The sequence below is a fragment of the Mandrillus leucophaeus genome, unplaced genomic scaffold (assembly GCF_000951045.1).
Source record: "Mandrillus leucophaeus isolate KB7577 unplaced genomic scaffold, Mleu.le_1.0 Scaffold284, whole genome shotgun sequence".
Taxonomy (NCBI): domain Eukaryota; kingdom Metazoa; phylum Chordata; class Mammalia; order Primates; family Cercopithecidae; genus Mandrillus; species Mandrillus leucophaeus.
In genome coordinates this window covers 1,117,883-1,133,889 of record NW_012102965.1, presented here as the reverse complement: position 1 = coordinate 1,133,889, position 16,007 = coordinate 1,117,883, and the positions used below count along the sequence as shown (strand labels likewise).

The following is a 16,007-nucleotide window of genomic DNA, read 5'->3' as shown; positions in this document are numbered from 1 at the left end:
TTTTTTTTGAGACAGAGTCTTGCTCTGTTGCCCAGGCTGGAGTGCAGTGGTGTGATCTCAGCTCACTGGAACCTCTGCCTCCTGGGTTCAAGCAATTCTCATGCCTCAGCCTCCTGAGTAGCTGGGACTACAGGCGTGCACCACCACACCCAGCTAATTTTTTGTATTTTAATACAAAAAATTAAAGAGACAGGGTTTCAGCGTGTTGTCCGGCTAGTCTTGAACTTCTGAGCTCACCTTGGCCTCCCAAAGTGTTAGGATTACAGGTATGAGCCACCGGGCCTGGCCACTCAGCTCCAGATTTTTTTTTCTCTCTCTTTTTTTTAAAGTCAGCCAGTGTATCTTGAAGCCCCAGAATTTGATTTACATTTTAAAATTATTTCAATCTTATTGTAAAATTTTTCTAATAGGATTCCAAATTCCTTCTCCTTTTTATCTTGAATTTCATTAAGCTTCCTCAAAATAGCTATTTTGAATTATCTGTCTTAACAGTCGCATATCTTTGTCACTCTGGAATTGGTCACTGGTGCCTTATTTAGTTCATTTGGTGAGGTCATGTTTTCCTGGATCGTCTTGATGTTTGTGGGTGTTCATTGATGTTTGGACATTGAAGAGTTAGGTATTTATTGTATTCTTTGCAGTCTGAGTTTGTTTGTACCTATCCTTCTTGGGAAGGATTTCCAAGTATTCAAAGGGAATTTAGTTTTGTGATCTAAATCTTTGGTCATTGTGGCCGTATCTGCATTAGGGGGCAACCCAAGCTTGGTAATGCAGTGACTCTTGCAGACTTGTGCAGGTACTGCTTTGGTTGTCTTGTGTAAGAAGTGGGAAAACTCCCTGGATTATCAGGGAGAGTCTCTTCCTTTCCCTTACCTTTCACCAAACAAATGGAGTCTCTGTCTGCTGAGCTGCCTGGAGCTGGGGGAAGGGTAGTGCATGCACTCCTTTGGCTACCACTACTAGGACTGTGCAGGTTAGACCCGAAGCCAGTATGGCACTGGGTCTCGCCCAAGGCCTACAGTGACCACTCCCTGGGCTATCACTAACATTCACTCAAGGCCCAAGAGCTCTTCAGTCAGCAGGTAGTAAATCCAGCTAGGCTTGCATCCTTCCCTCCAGAGCATCAAGCTCCCCTGCCCCACTCTCCACACCCCCGACCCCAGCCCAGGGTAGGTACAGAAATGCCATCCAGGAGCCAGAGCCTGGAGTCAGAAATCTTAGAAATCTACTTCATGCTCTATTCTGCTGCAGTTGCATTGGCACCCAAGCCACAAGACAAAGTTCTTTGCACTCTTCCTTCTCCTTTGCTCATGTAGGAGTTTCTCCCTGTGGCCACCACCACCTCAAGCCCACAGCAAGTACTGCTTGGCTACTGCCAGTGTTCGCTCAAGGACCAAGGGCTCTTCATTCAGTGTTTGGTGAGTGCTGCCAGGCCTGTTTTCTCCGTTCAGGGTAGCAGGTTTTGCTCTGACCCATGCTGGGTCCAGAAATGCTGACCGGGACCCAAGGCCTGGAATCAGGGAACCCAGGAGTCTGCCTGGTGTTCTACCCTACTGCGGCCGAGCTGGTGCCCAGGCTGCAAGACAAAGTCCCCCTTACTCTTCCCTTTCTCTTCCTTAAGCAGAAGGAATTATTCCTTGTAGCCATCACAGCTGAGAATGTGCTGGGTCACACCCAAAGCCAGCAGGACCCTGGGTCTCACCCAAGGCCTGCAGTGAGTACTGCCTGGGTACCACTTATGTGTTTTCAAGACCCAAGGGCTGTTTAGTCAGCAGGTGATGAATCATGCCAGGACTGTGTCCTTCCCTTCAAGACAGTGGGTTCCCTTCTGTCCCAGGGTGTCTAGAAGGGTTGTCTGGGAGCTACAGCCTGGAATGGGCACTTCAGTACTCTGCCCAGTGCCCTATTCTGTTGTGGCTTACCTACTATCCAAGTTCCAAGACAAAGTCTTCTTAGTCCTCCTTACTCTTCACTCTCCTCTCCCCAAATGGAGGGAAGGAGTCTCTCCCAGAGCTGTGAGCTGCGCTGCCTGGGGTTGGGGAAGGAGTGGTGCAAGCATTCTCTTGGCTACCCCAGCTGCTATCTCATTGGGCTGCATGCACACCAAGTCCACTGGCTCTGAGCCCAGCACAGTACCAGGACTTGCCTAAGAATTCCAGTCCTTGTGGCCTAGATTGCCTTTCAAGTTTATTTAGGACCCCAGAAGGCGTTAGTCTGTAGTGGTAGGGCTAGCCAGAATGCAGTTTCTGACTGTTGGGCTGGATAATACCCCTCTGCCTAGGACTGGTCTAAATGCTGCCTCCATGGGCACCAGCTGAATTTTGCCCCATGTTGCTTTCCACTGTGACAGGGCAGCACCAAGTTCCAATGCAAAGTCATAATCACTACACTTTCTGTCCCCCAAGCATGTTGATATACTCTGTCCACGCCACACGGCTGCTACTGGGAATGTGGGAGGAGTGGTGTTGACAATTCAAGACTGTCTTTCCTACCCTTTTCAGTGTGTCTTTCCTTGATAAGGGTTAAAACAAAGTACTGTGTTTACTCACCTGATTTTTGGTTCTTATGGAAGTGCTTTCTTGTGTAGTTTGTTCAATTTGGTGTTCCTTCTGGGAGCATGATTGCTATTTGGCCATCTTGCTCCAATAATCTAAATAAGATTTCTTGAAAATTTTTTACCAGGTATGATGTTGCACACCTATAGTCCCAGCTACTTACACAGCTGAGGCATTGATTGAGTCCAACATTTTGAGTCCAGGTTGGGTAGCATAACAGGACCCTCATCTCTAAAAAATAAAAATAAGTGTTTAAGTGGTTTATAAATTGTCAATAAATATGAAGTACAGTCAGCCCTCGAGGTCTGTGGGCTCCACATCTGTGGATTCAAGCAACTGTGGATCAAAAATACATTTTAAAAAATTTTTATTTATTTATTTATTTATTTATTTTTAGAGAAAGGGCCTTGTTGTCTCCCAGGCTAGAGTACAGTGGTGTGATCATATCTCACTGTAACCTAGAACTTCTGGGCTCAAATGATCCTCCCACATCAGCCTCCCAAGTAGCTGGGACTACAGGCACGCACCACCACACCCAGCTCATTTTAAAATTTTTTGTAAAGGTGGCATCTTGCTATATTTCCCAGGCTGGCCTTGAACTTCTAGCCTCGAAGTACTGGGATTACATGTGTGAGCTACCATACCTGGCTTAAAAGTATTTTTAAAAAATGGGTGGTTATGTGTGTACTGAGCATGTACAGACTTTTTTTTTTCCTTGCCATTATTCCCTAAACAATACAGTATAACCACTATTTACAGAACAGTTATATCATATTAGGTATTATAAATAATCTAGAGATGATGTAAAGTATATGAGAGGATATGCATATGTTATATGCAAATACTACACCATCTTATATAAGGGACTTGAGGATTCATGGATTTTTAATATCTGCAAGTGGTCCTGGCATTAATCCTCCACAGATACTGAGGGATGACTATATCATTCTTAAAAATATAATAGTAACTAGTATGTTTTTTTAAATGATCAAATTTTCTTTTACTTTTGACTGTTTCCTTTAGCACTGCAAATAGAGTAGAAATGACCATTTTCTAATATTTACCTGATTTGTGGTTGTTATTGTCTATTATGGCTTTGGTTATAATACATTGTGATAGATCTGTCCTTTATTGTGAGTTCTCTGTTTAGCCTTATCTTGATTTGTTGTTTAATCAGTTTGTAGAATTGTAGGTGAATAGGCCAGGCACAGTGGCTCATGCCTGTAATTCCAGCACTTTGGGAGGCCAAGGTGGGCAGATCACTTGAGACTGGGAGTTTGAGACCGGCCTGGCCAACATGGTGAAACCTCGTCTCTACTAAAAATACAAAAATTAGTCAGCTGTGGTGGTACATGCCTGTAATCCCAGCTACTTGAGAGGCTGAAGCAGGAGAATCGCTTGAACCTGGGAGGCAGAGGTTACAGTGAGCCGAGATCCCGCCATTGCACTCTAGCCTGGGCGACAGAACAAGACTCCGTCTGCAAAACAAAACAAAACAAAAAAAGAATTATAGGTAAATAAATTACGTTATTCTAAAGTAAAACCTGAATAAAGTTCTTTGGGTGAAAAGTCAAGTACTACTCCAATGAACTGATTTTACTGATAGCTCTTTTGATGTTTGTTTGTTTGTTTGTTTTGATGCCGTGTCTCGTGTCTCGCTCTGTTGCCCCGGCTGGAGTGCAGTGGTGCGATCTTGGGTCGCTGCAAGCTCCACCTCCCAGGTTCAAGCGATTCTCCTGCCTCAGCCTCCCGAGTAGCTGGGATTACAGGCGCCCATCACTATGCCTGGCTAATTTTTTGTGTTTTTAGTAGAGATGGGTTTTCACTATGTTGGCCAGGCTGGTCTCCATCTCTTGACTTCGTGATCTGCGGGCCTCAACCTCCCAAAGTTCTGGGATTACAGGCTGAGTCACCATGCCGGCCTTATTGTTGTTCCTTTGTTTTTGTTTTGCCTGAGGCTACAACTGTTTAGGCTACCTTGTGCTAGAACCTAACCTTACTAAAGAATCAGAAATGCAGAAAGGGAAAGATTCCTTGTAAATTAATCTTCTATTATCTTTATTTTACAGATGAGAAAACTAAAACATTGAGAGAAATGCAGAAAGGGAAAGATTCCTTATAAATTAATCCTCTATTATCTTTATTTTACAGATGAGAAAACTAAAACATTGAGAGATAAGGGAACTTAAAGGTCTTGTGTTTTTTTTTGTTTTTGTTTTTGTTTTTAACCTGGTCCAGAGATGTTGTCAACTGTACCATGAATTTATAGAATTTTATGTTTAGAATTAGCAGTATGTGTACTTAATGGAGATTACAGATTCAACTCCCATTTGTAAAGAAAATGGAAAAATAGGCCAGGCGCGGTGGCTCATGCCTGTAATCCCAGCACTCTGGGAGGCCAAGACAGGTAGATCACCTGAGGTTGGGAGTTTGAGACCAGCCTGACCAACATGGAGAAACCCCATCTCTACGAAAAACACAAAATTTGCCGGGCGTGGTAGCGCATGCCTGTAATTCCAGCTACTTGGGAGGCTGAGGCAGGAGAATCGCTTAAACCTGGAAGGCGGAGGTTGCGGTGAGCCGAGATCATGTCATTGCACTCTAGCCTGGGCAACGAGTGAAACTCCATCTCAAAAAAAAAAAAAAAAGGAAAAATAGAAAAAAATACCTTTCACTCTTCCCTAGCAGTACCTTTTTAGGCTTCTACACAGTAATGTTTATAGACTCCAATGGGATCCATCTATAGTTCTCCTTAGTGTAAAAGTACTGACTTCATAAGAACATTATCAGTAGAAAATTCTTTAAGGTTTTTGAGATGTCTTTTTTACAGTGTTAAGGCACTATAATACATACATTTCTAAATTCTTAGCATTTTATATTTGTTCTCTTTAGAAGTTAAGTATTTGGTAATAGAATGTTTTTGGTTTTTGGTTTGCAAATACCTTGGTACATCAAGACTAGGAATTTCTACATAGTGTATAATTTATTTGAAATACTGCAGTCATTTGCTTATGACTTTTTTTGGATAAAAGGAATAATTTTTCCATTAAAAGGAAGCAATCATTTGCCAATAGCAGTTGCCAGATACAGCACCTAAAAATTAAAGTAGTAGTTTACACAGGTATGAGGAGATCCAAGAAATGATGCTGTTTGAATAGAGTTGAAGTTCTTTATTGAATAAAGCTTCTTATACCTGTGGAGTATTGGAAAGAAAAATATTTTATGACATGCTGGAAAACTAGCCTCTAACCTTTTTCGTTTTTTGATGAATAGGTTTAAAACAGAAATGTTCATCAATGATATAATGTTTGCCAGTTATATTCCAAGTGTCTTGCAGTCAGTTTATTTTTAACCATAGCAACAGACATGATGGTGAAATAAAGTAGTAAATTACCATCAGCAGCCTAAAATTAGGCAAATGTACCAACTTTGAAAGGCCTGGGAGTGACTAAAACACTGTTGTTAACCTGCTGTGTGTTTAAGTTCTACAAAGAATGACATTTGCAAATGCCATTTAACAGGTCAACTTAGAAGCTAAATTTCTCTTTACCCAATGGACCATAGAGTTTATTCAAATAAAAGCTGTTGATTCAGCACCAAGGATTGATTCACAGAGAATAAAATGCCGAACATATACAACCTGAAAGTTTCCCATTTGAACTTCTGCCCTGAATCAATATCCTTATTAGGATATATTTTGCCTGGCTATTTTTAGTGAAGTCTTGCTTTAGTTTGCTTTCTGTTTTCGGTATCTTTTTCTCTACCCCTGTGGTGGATTTGAATTACAAAGAGTTCTGGTTTACCTAATTTGTGGAGAAGGGGGATAGTGTAATCTCCAATCAAGTAAGATGATATATAAAGAGCTAGTTAGTAAGGTAGCCTTATTAAAATGTACTTCTTTTACAGCTTTGGGGAATCAGAGGAATGAGGTCTTATTTTTCCAATCTCAAAATGGTAGGCAGCAGGATGTATTTCTAATTACTGCTGTTTTGTCCACTGTGACACTTTATTATATGGTTTATTTTTATTTACTGGTGGAAAACCAAGGAGAAAATTACTAGGTAGAACCTCCCTCCATTGATTTCATATAGGGAGAATTCAATACATTTAGTTTTACCTGTAGAGATTGATTTTTAGGATTAAATATTTTTTCTTCCCTCCCCCCCAACCTGGTCTCAGTGTAGTTCTTAAACTAAAGTTTATTACACATGGATTATTAAAGGCTTTTTTTTTAAACCAAGACTTTCTCATTCCAAAAAATCATATCCTGATAGGATTTACATGCATTTATGTTTAAATAACACTTACGATGTGTCTACTATGTATCAGGCACTGAGTTCCTTGTTTTTTTTTTTTTTTTCTTTGGAAGATAGGTTCTTACTCTGTCGCCCAAGTTGGAGTGCAGTGGCACGATCATGGCTCACTGCAGCTTCAACATCCTGGGCTCCTACGTCAGCCTCCTGAGCAGCTGGAGACTGCAGGAGTCAGCCACCATGCCTGGCTTAGTTGTTAAAAAATTTTCTGTAGGGATGGAGTTTCTCCATGTTGCCCAGGCTGGGCTCAAACTCCCGAGCTCAAGCTATCCTCCAGCCTCTGCCTCCCAAAGTGTTGGGATTTACAAGTGTGAGCCACCTTACCCAGCCCGACTGAGTTCTTATCTTTAGGAAACTGCATCATGGGGAGCCAAGATGTAAACAAGTAACTGTTATACTTTATGGTAAATGCTGCAATAGAATTACCTTGAAAGTGTTACAGTAACTCACACAAAGTTCCCTGTGAGTTTATTCCTCTAGTCACCATTCTGTTACTGCTTTTGTCTTCTAAATATTTCTCAAGTCTGTTGTGATCTCCCTACCTTCATTATTCTTTCATTCTTGTTCCAGTTAAATATGTTTCACACCCACCAGAGTGATTTCTCTTAAACAAAAATTTGATGTTGTCACTCACCTTTTTAACACTCGTCAAAGGCTTTCTTTCATATGTGGTATAAACTCTTTGCAAGGCCTATAAGGATTTTTCTGGTCTAATTCCAGTTAGCTTTGTAGCCTCATTGCCTACCCCTTTCAGCCTTCAACTTTTCTTACCTTCTAACACCATCCCTCTGAGTAAAACTATTTAAAGTCTTCCCATGCTATTTTTCACCTTAGTGTTTAGACTGCCCACTTAGGCTTTTAATTTTTTTTTTTTTTTTTTAACTAAAGTTGGTCCTTAAAACTCAAAACTGGCATCTTCCCCTCACAGATATTTTTCATAATCCCCTGAAAACTGAATTAGGTATCTCCTCCTGCTAGTGCTCCTATGGGAAAGTTGTGTGTGTTCTTTTTGTGGCAGTGGTATAGTGTTGTTTTTTTTTTTTCTTGATTCTTTCTCTTTACAGTTTACAGAGTAATGTTGTAGTTACCCAGCATCCTCCAAAGGTCACCACTGTGTTGCTTGTTTGTTTAATTATCATTATGAACTCATGGCTTTAAAAATATTTCATGTTTCCACCTGTTGGAGTTATTGTCCCTAATAATGTCTTTCCCATTGTCAGACAGATTGTTCTGTCTTAATAATAGGAGCTTATTTAGGTTGGCTTCTGAGTCTTTTTGACATGACCCTAGTAATATGTGATAGTATTCCTTGAGGAAAAAAATTTGAAAGGGGAGTTATTTCTGTGTAGGGACGGGGAAAGCTACAGAGAGATCTTCATCCTCTTTTACCATCCTAGACATAAACATCCTGAGATTTTCCATATAAGCTAAATTCATTCTGCTCCATTTAACAATAATTTGGGAATCTCCCCCCTCCTTTTTTTTTTTTTTTTGGAGACAGAGTCTCGCTCTGTTGTCCAGGCTATAGTGCAGTGGCACGATCTCGGCTCACTGCAACCTCTACTTCCCGGGTTCAAGTGATTCTCCTGCCTCAGCCTCCTGAGTAGCTGGGACTACAGGCATGCATCACCATGCCCAGCTAATTTTTGTATTTTTAGTAGAGACGGGGTTTCACCATGTTGGTCAGGCTGGTCTCAAACTCCTGACCTCGTGATCCGCCTGGCTCGGCCTCCTAAAGTGCTGGCACTATAGATGTGAGCCTTGGCACCCAGCCAATCTCTTTTATAATATTGGTTATTCTTCTACTTCTGTATGACAGTGGTATTTTGTTTATTCTACTGCTTATTACAGGCTGACTTGATAATTAATCTCCCCTGCTAATCCATGAGAGCAAGAATCATTATCTTTATATCTCCATTATTTCAGGGTCTTACTGTATACTTAGTACTTGGTAAATGTTTACTGCTTTGAAAACAGTGCTGTCAGGGGACAGTATTTATATTAAACTTTTAGTTTATATAGTTTTTTTATTCTTAAGAATCTTTGATGTGCCATGAATCAAGCCAGGCACTTATTTCAAGGGACTTGGTTTGAGTTGTCAAATCTGTGAAATAGACTCTTTATACTGATTATCTATTACATTAAGTATTAGGCTGGGCTCGGCTCATGCCTGTAATCCCAGTACTTTGGGAGGCAAAGGCGGGCAGATCAGTTGAGGTCGGGAGTTCAAGACCAGCCTGGCCAATATGGTGAAACCCTGCCTCTACTAAAAATACAAAAATTAGCCAGGCATGGTGGTGCACACCTGTAGTCCCAGCTGTTTGGAAGTCTGAGGCAGGAGAATCGCTTGAACTTGGGAGGCAGAGGTTGCAGTGAGCCAAGATCACACCGCCACACTCCTGCCTGGACGACAGAATGAGACTATGTCTCCAAAAAAAAAAAAATTAAGTATTAAACGTAATGGTTTATTCTGTAGTAAGATTTCCTGAAGTGTGCTCTGCATGATGTTAATAAGTATTAGGAGAATAAAAGGATTTCATAGTCAAATCAGTTTGGAAAATATTGAGTGAGACACAGGTAAACAAGTTTTATGATTTCAGGATTTTCCAGGGCAAATAATGTGTAGTTGACTGTCTAAGAGACAGACAGAGAAAACATCATTTCTCAATTTATTTGGCTTAATTTTTTCCCCTGAGTATCTGTTGAACGTACTTAGGAAAATACTGGCCTGTGGTTAACAAGTTACGTAAAAGAGTGTGGTGCAGTGGAAAGGGCATGGAATTGGAAGTCAGAAACTGGGTTTTACCAGATGTAAAACCTGAGATCTCTTAAAGCCTCAGTTGTGTCGTCAGTGAGAAAAAAGTTAATACTGGTCTCTACGGCGTAAGATTGTTCTCTTTAATGGTCTCATATTTGATTTCAAATGAATGAACAGCAATATTATGTTAGGTATTTTTAAAATAACTAAGATATGTTAATATTCTTGGCATTTAAATTGCTTTAAAATATGACATAGCTTTTCATGCTATTTATAGTAAACTATTAGAAATATGTAAACAAGGATGGTGCTGTAGCCTTGATTTATATTTTGTACACATGATTTAGTCAGGGTTGTGTTTTAGAATGATAAATCAGAGTATATGCTATGATGAGTAGTAAAAGAATGCAAATAGGCTTTTACATTCTTTCCTTGTCACATGCTGCAATATGAAGGAAAAGGAAGCATTAGATAATATCCAGATGATGTAATGGCTAATTATTGAGCTTTTGCATGTCTGTTCCTGTTGTTAGCCCCATACGTATGAGCACATTTAATCCTTATAATTACCCTTTGATTAATAATACTAATTATTTTACATATTGTTAAGGCTAATTCTTGAAGAGTTTTGTATATTTTTATTTGCTTTTTTAATAAGCCCTGATGGCTTACCTGCTGGCAAGATAGCCCACAGAAGGTAATACAGGGAGAAGTATATGACAATGATTAGGGATTAAATGTAACCCTTCCCAGACATCTCTTAGTGATCAGAACCAAGGCAAGTGAACGTAGGGTTGTTTTTGTGGATGTATATTAATGAAATTACTGGTGGGTAAGAGCACAGCTATGGAGCCAGGTTGTCTGTATTTGAATTCCTGTTTATTGCTACTGTTTAACCTTGTACAACCTAAGTTTTTATACTGTAAAAATAGAGATAGCAGTAATATCTACTTAGTAGTGCTGTGGGAATTAAGTAAGTTAATATGTGGAAAGGGTATCAGCACTTGATAAATAAATTCTAACTACTACTTACTGCTGTTATTGTAATATTGTGAATATTAACTGCCTCAACTGGCATTTGAGGAGTAAAAAGCAGAGATGTTAGTATCCTTCAGTAACCATGGTTGGACCTTCTATCCAAGGTGGGGGAAGGGGGCACAGCTAAGGAGTTGTGGTATATCATAGGAAAAAAATTATCTAATAGTAGATGGCAGTTGAGAAGAAATATGTGAGAGCTTTCATTTTTTTTCTTCTAGCATCATCTTAGATTGGGTGATAGACAGTGTAATAAAGTAAATACTTAATCTACAGCTTCATGCTGTAAAACATCTGTGCAGTTCTCCTGTACATATGATCTTTTGTTTTAGTAGATTGATGAATCCCTGTTTAAGGAATTTACAAAGTTGGCAGAACTTTAAAGCAAGTTGTGTTCTGGGAGGCAAATCATGCCCAATACCTTTTATAAAGTAGTTAATATAGATGAGAGAATATCATAAATATACCCATTAATGTTAAGAAACATTTCCTTTTTTCCCCCCATTCTACATGAAGTGCCTTGGTGGAAACTTCCCAGTCTCCTTGGATGGCATTTAGCCTCTTATATGTGAAAGAAGTAAAAATATTTGATTTTTTGTTTTTTTCTTTTGAGACAGGGTCTCACTTTGTTGCCAGGCTAGAGTATAGTATCCTGCACTATCATAGCTCAATGCAGCCTCCAACTCCCGGGCTCAAGCAGTCTTCCTGCCTTAACCTCCTGAGTAGCTGGAGCTACAGGCATGCACCACTTCGCCTGGCTAATTAAAAAAAAAATTTTTTTTTTTTGTACAGAACAGAGTCTTGCTTTGTTGCCCCGGCTGGTCTTGGACTCCTGGCTTCAAGCAGTCCTCCTACCTCAGCCTTCCAAAGTGCTGGGACTACAGGCATGAGCCACCTTGCCCAGCCAAAATTGGACTTTTTATTACAATCATGAATACAAAGAAAAAATGAAAGCTATTCTTAGTAATCTGATTAATTAAAAACAAATTTCAGCAAGTCAAAGAATGGATATACCTGAAATGGGTAGTATATTTACTTAATTCTCATCTCAACAAGTAGTTTGAAATGGTTTCTGCCACTGAGAATAGCAATTTCCACATTGCTATTATTTTGAGAAAAGACAAATCAGATTTATCCTAGGAAGGCAGCATTATATAATGGAAAGCCTGTGGGCTTTTATGCTTTGCAGGTGGAATCCAACTTCTGTGTTTTAAAAACTATCTGACCTTGGGCTAACATCTCTGAGACTCAGTTTCCTCATGTTTAAAAGGGGAGTGATAATGTTAACTTTTAAATGATTTTTGAGAAAGCTCTAACATAGTATCTGAGAAATTTTAAAATAAATTTTCCCTTTCATTTTGACTTGAACAATTTGAATTCGTACCACACATAAATCTAGATCCTATTTGTATTTTATTAATCTTAGTGACTTAAAAATCAAGCAGGAAAAAAACAAAAACAAAAAAACAAAAAAGATCTTTGGAATAGAACATCTTTTCAGTCTGGTTCTGTCATTGGTTGTCTTTTGACTTTGAGCAAGTTATTGAAGGTCTGTACATCTGTTTCATTTTTTATTTTTAAAATTTTTAATTGATACATAATTATATGTCTTATGGGATACATGTAATATTTTGATACTTACATAGAATGGGTAATGATTAGATCAGGGTAATTAGGCTATCCATTACCTCAAACATTTATCATTTCTTTATGTTGGGAACATTTTAAAACTACTCTTCCAGCTATTTTGAAGTATATAATAAATTATTGTTACCCTCCTGTGCTATCAAACACTAGAACTTATTCCTTCTATGTGTGTTTTGCACCCATTAACCAACCTTTCTTTATCCTCCTCACTTCCCAGTCTCCTGTACTACTGTCTACCTCCATGAGATCAATTTGTATAGCTCCCATATATGAGAACAGCAATCAATATTTGTCTTTCTGTGACTGGCTTATTTCATTTAACATAATGACCTTCAGTTCCATCCATGTTGCTGCAAATGGCAGGACTTCCTTCTTTTATATTGCTGGATCATATGCTAGTCAATTTTTAGTTTTTTAAGGAGCCTTCATACTGTTTACCATGGTGGCTGTACTAATTTACATTCTTACCAACAGTGTATTAGCATTCCTCTTTCTCTGCATCTCACCAGCATATGTTATTTTTTGTCTTTTCAATAGTAGCCATTTTAACTAGAGTGAGATGATATCTCGTTGTTTTGATTTGTATTTCCCTGATGATTAGTGATGTTGAGTTTTTTTGTTGTTACTGTTTTGTTTTTTTTTTTTTTTTTTTTTTTAACATACCTTTTGGCCACTTCTGTGTCTTCTATTGAGAAATGTCTGTGGCGCTATTTTACCCATATATTTGAATTGGATTATTTGGGGTTTTTTTGCTGTTGAGTTGTTTGAGTTCCTTATATATTCTGGTTATTAATCCTTTGTTGGATAGGTAGTTTGTAAATATTTTCTCCCATTCTGCAGGTTGTCTCTTCACTCTCTTGTTTTCTTTGCTGCGCAGAAGCTTTTTAGTTTCATATAATTCCATTTGTCTATTTTTACTTTTGTTGCCTGTGCTTTTGGGGTCTTACCCCAAAATTATTCTTTGCCTAGATCAGTGTCCTGAAGTGTTTCTCCAGTGTTTTCTTCTAGCAGTTTTATAGTTTTAGATCTTGCGATTTTGTTTCTTTTCTTTTTTTTTTTGTAACGGAGTCTTGCTCTGTTGCCCAGGCTGGAGTGCAGTGGTGTGATCTTGGCTCACTGCAAGCTCTGCCACCCGGGTTCACACCATTCTCCTGCCTCTGCCTCCCGAGTACCTGGGACTACAGGCGCCTGCCACCATGTCCAGCTAATTTTTTATATATTTTTTTAGTAGAGATGGGGTTTCACCGTGTTATCCAGGATGGTCTCGATCTCCTGACCTCATGATCCACCCGCCTCAGCCTCCCAAAGTGCTGGGATTACAGGTGTGAGCCACTGTGCCCAGCCTAGGTCTTATTTTTAAATCTTTAATCCATTTTTGTGTTTTTTTTTTTTGTATGTTGTATCAGTCAGGGTTCTCTAGTGGGACAGAACTAATGAAAAAAAATTTTATATATATATATATATGAGTTTATTAAGTATTAACTCACACTATCACAAGGTCTTACAATAGGCCATCTGCAGGCTGAGGAGAAAGGAGAGCCAGTCTGAGTTCCAAAACTGAAGAACTTGGAATCTGCTGTTCAAGGGCAAGAAGCATCCAACACAGGAGAAAGATACAGGCTGGGAGGCTAGGCCAGGCCAGTCTCGCTTGTCACATTTTTCTGCCTGCTTATATTCTAGCCACACTGGCAGCTGATTAGATTTTGCTCACCTAGATTAAGGATGGGTCTGCTTTTCCCAGCCCACTGACTCAAATGTTAATCTCCTTTGGCAACAGCCTCACAGGCACACCTAGCATCAATACTTTTTATCCTTCAATCCAGTCAAGTTGACACTCAGTATTAAGCATCACAAGCCCACCCCTAACCCATACACATCTCCTGAGATCATATATAATCTTCAGATAAAGACAATAATAAGCCTAACATAATACAACTATCCTTTGTACAACCAGAAATGCACCAATCCCCATTCCAAATAATATTACGTGAAGTTAACAATACTTAAATGCTGATGTGAAGTAAATAAATTTTATGTCACATGATAAAGGAGAAAAGAAATAAAAATGAAGTTATTTTCTTAGTACAAGTGTATACATGCACACACATTTTTAACAGAAGAAGGTGGAAACACTCATGAGAGTTACAGTCCTTGTTTCTGCAACTGATCATGTGGTTGTAGCTGGTATTGATGACTACCTTCTTCTACTACCCATTCTGTATTCCCTTGGCCTTCAGCAAGCACCTCAGCAAGTCATGGTTTTTTCCCTGGTGGAGTGCCCAAACCTTCATTCCTGAATGGTCTGGGTCATTTTTGTCCTGTGTGAACTGGGCTGTTGTAGTTTCCCATTGACCTTAATCACAGGGCATGGTGATACTAAGAGACGCCCTAATGGATCTCGTGTATTCTGTGCATACTCTTCCTTACTTCCGTTGTGGAGTAGTAGACTGATTTCATCTTGATAGTCTGGGCCAATCACTGTAACTCCCTTCTTAGCCTGTTGACTTAAAGATAGGAGGAGCCCGAAGTGTCCAGGTGGCACTCTTAACTTCAGTTTAATGGAGTTGTTTTGTCTCCTAGTGGCAGTGTTCCTCCCTCTGGAACTGAGACCTCCAGGCCAGCAGAACGTAATGTCTCAGGAACAGGAAGCAAAAATTTTACTAGTGGATCACTAGGGGTGATGGTGAGTGGTGCTACTTCCACTTCTACCCCTTGATTCCTGAACCTGTGAATCCTGGCTATGAGAGAAACAGTACCATATATTGTATGCTGATTCAGAGCATACACTTTGCCCCAGCCCTGCAAAGTATTGTCACCTAGTTGCTGTTGTAATTGTGACTTTAAAAGCGCATTCCGCTGTTCTGTCAATCCAGCTGCTTCAGGATGATGGGGAGCATGGTAAGACCCATGAATTCCGTAAGCATGAGCCCACTGCCACACTTCTTTAGCCGTAAAGTGAGTGCCTTGGCCAAAGGCAGTGCTGTGTGGAATACCATGATGTTGGATAAGGCATTCCATGAGTCCATGATGGTAGTCTTGGCAGAAGCTTGCATGCAGGTTAGGTGAAACCATATCTGGAGTAAGGGTTTATTCCAGTGAGGACAAACCTCTGCCCTTTCCATGATGCAAAAGGTTTAATATAATCAGTCTGCCACGAGGTAACTGGCTGATCACCCCGAGGAGTGGTGCCATATCGAGGGCTCAGTATTGGTCTCTGCTGCTGGCAAATTGGGCACTCAGCAGTGGCTGCGGCCAGGTCAGCCTTGGTGAGTGGAAGTCCATGTTGCTGAGCCCATGTGTAACCTCCATCCCTGCCACTTTGTTCATGGGCCCATTGGGCAATGACAGGGGTGGCTGGGGAAAAAGGCTGAGTGGTGTCATCCTGTCCACTTGATTGTTAAAATCCTGCTCTGCGAAAGATGGCCGAATAGGAACAGCTCCAGTCTCCAACTCCCAGCGCGAGCGACACAGAAGACCGGTGATTTCTGCATTTTCAACTGAAGTACTGGATTCATCTCACTGGGGAGTGCCAGACGATCCGTGCTGGTCAGCTGCTGCAGCCCGACCAGCGAGAGCTGAAGCAGGGCGAGGCATTGCCTCACCTGGGAAGCGCAAGGGGGAAGGGAATCCCTTTTCCTAGCCAGGGGAACTGAGACACACAACACCTGGAAAATCGGGTAACTCCCACCCCAATACTGC

General features: G+C 40.3%; 1 protein-coding gene across 4 annotated transcripts in view; it reads left to right on the top strand.

The window, feature by feature from the left end:
* The window catches only part of PHTF2 (putative homeodomain transcription factor 2), a 159,931-nt gene that overhangs the window by 54,263 nt on the left and 89,661 nt on the right, over nt 1–16,007 (top strand). Inside the window, exon 2 of one of the 4 annotated variants that reach the window (XM_011985449.1) lies at nt 1,317–1,418. The exons of the other annotated variants lie outside the window; for them this stretch is intronic. Coding sequence (XP_011840839.1) covers nt 1,317–1,418 — 102 coding nt within the window. The remainder of the gene's footprint in view (nt 1–1,316; nt 1,419–16,007) is intronic. 4 annotated transcript variants of the gene reach the window in all.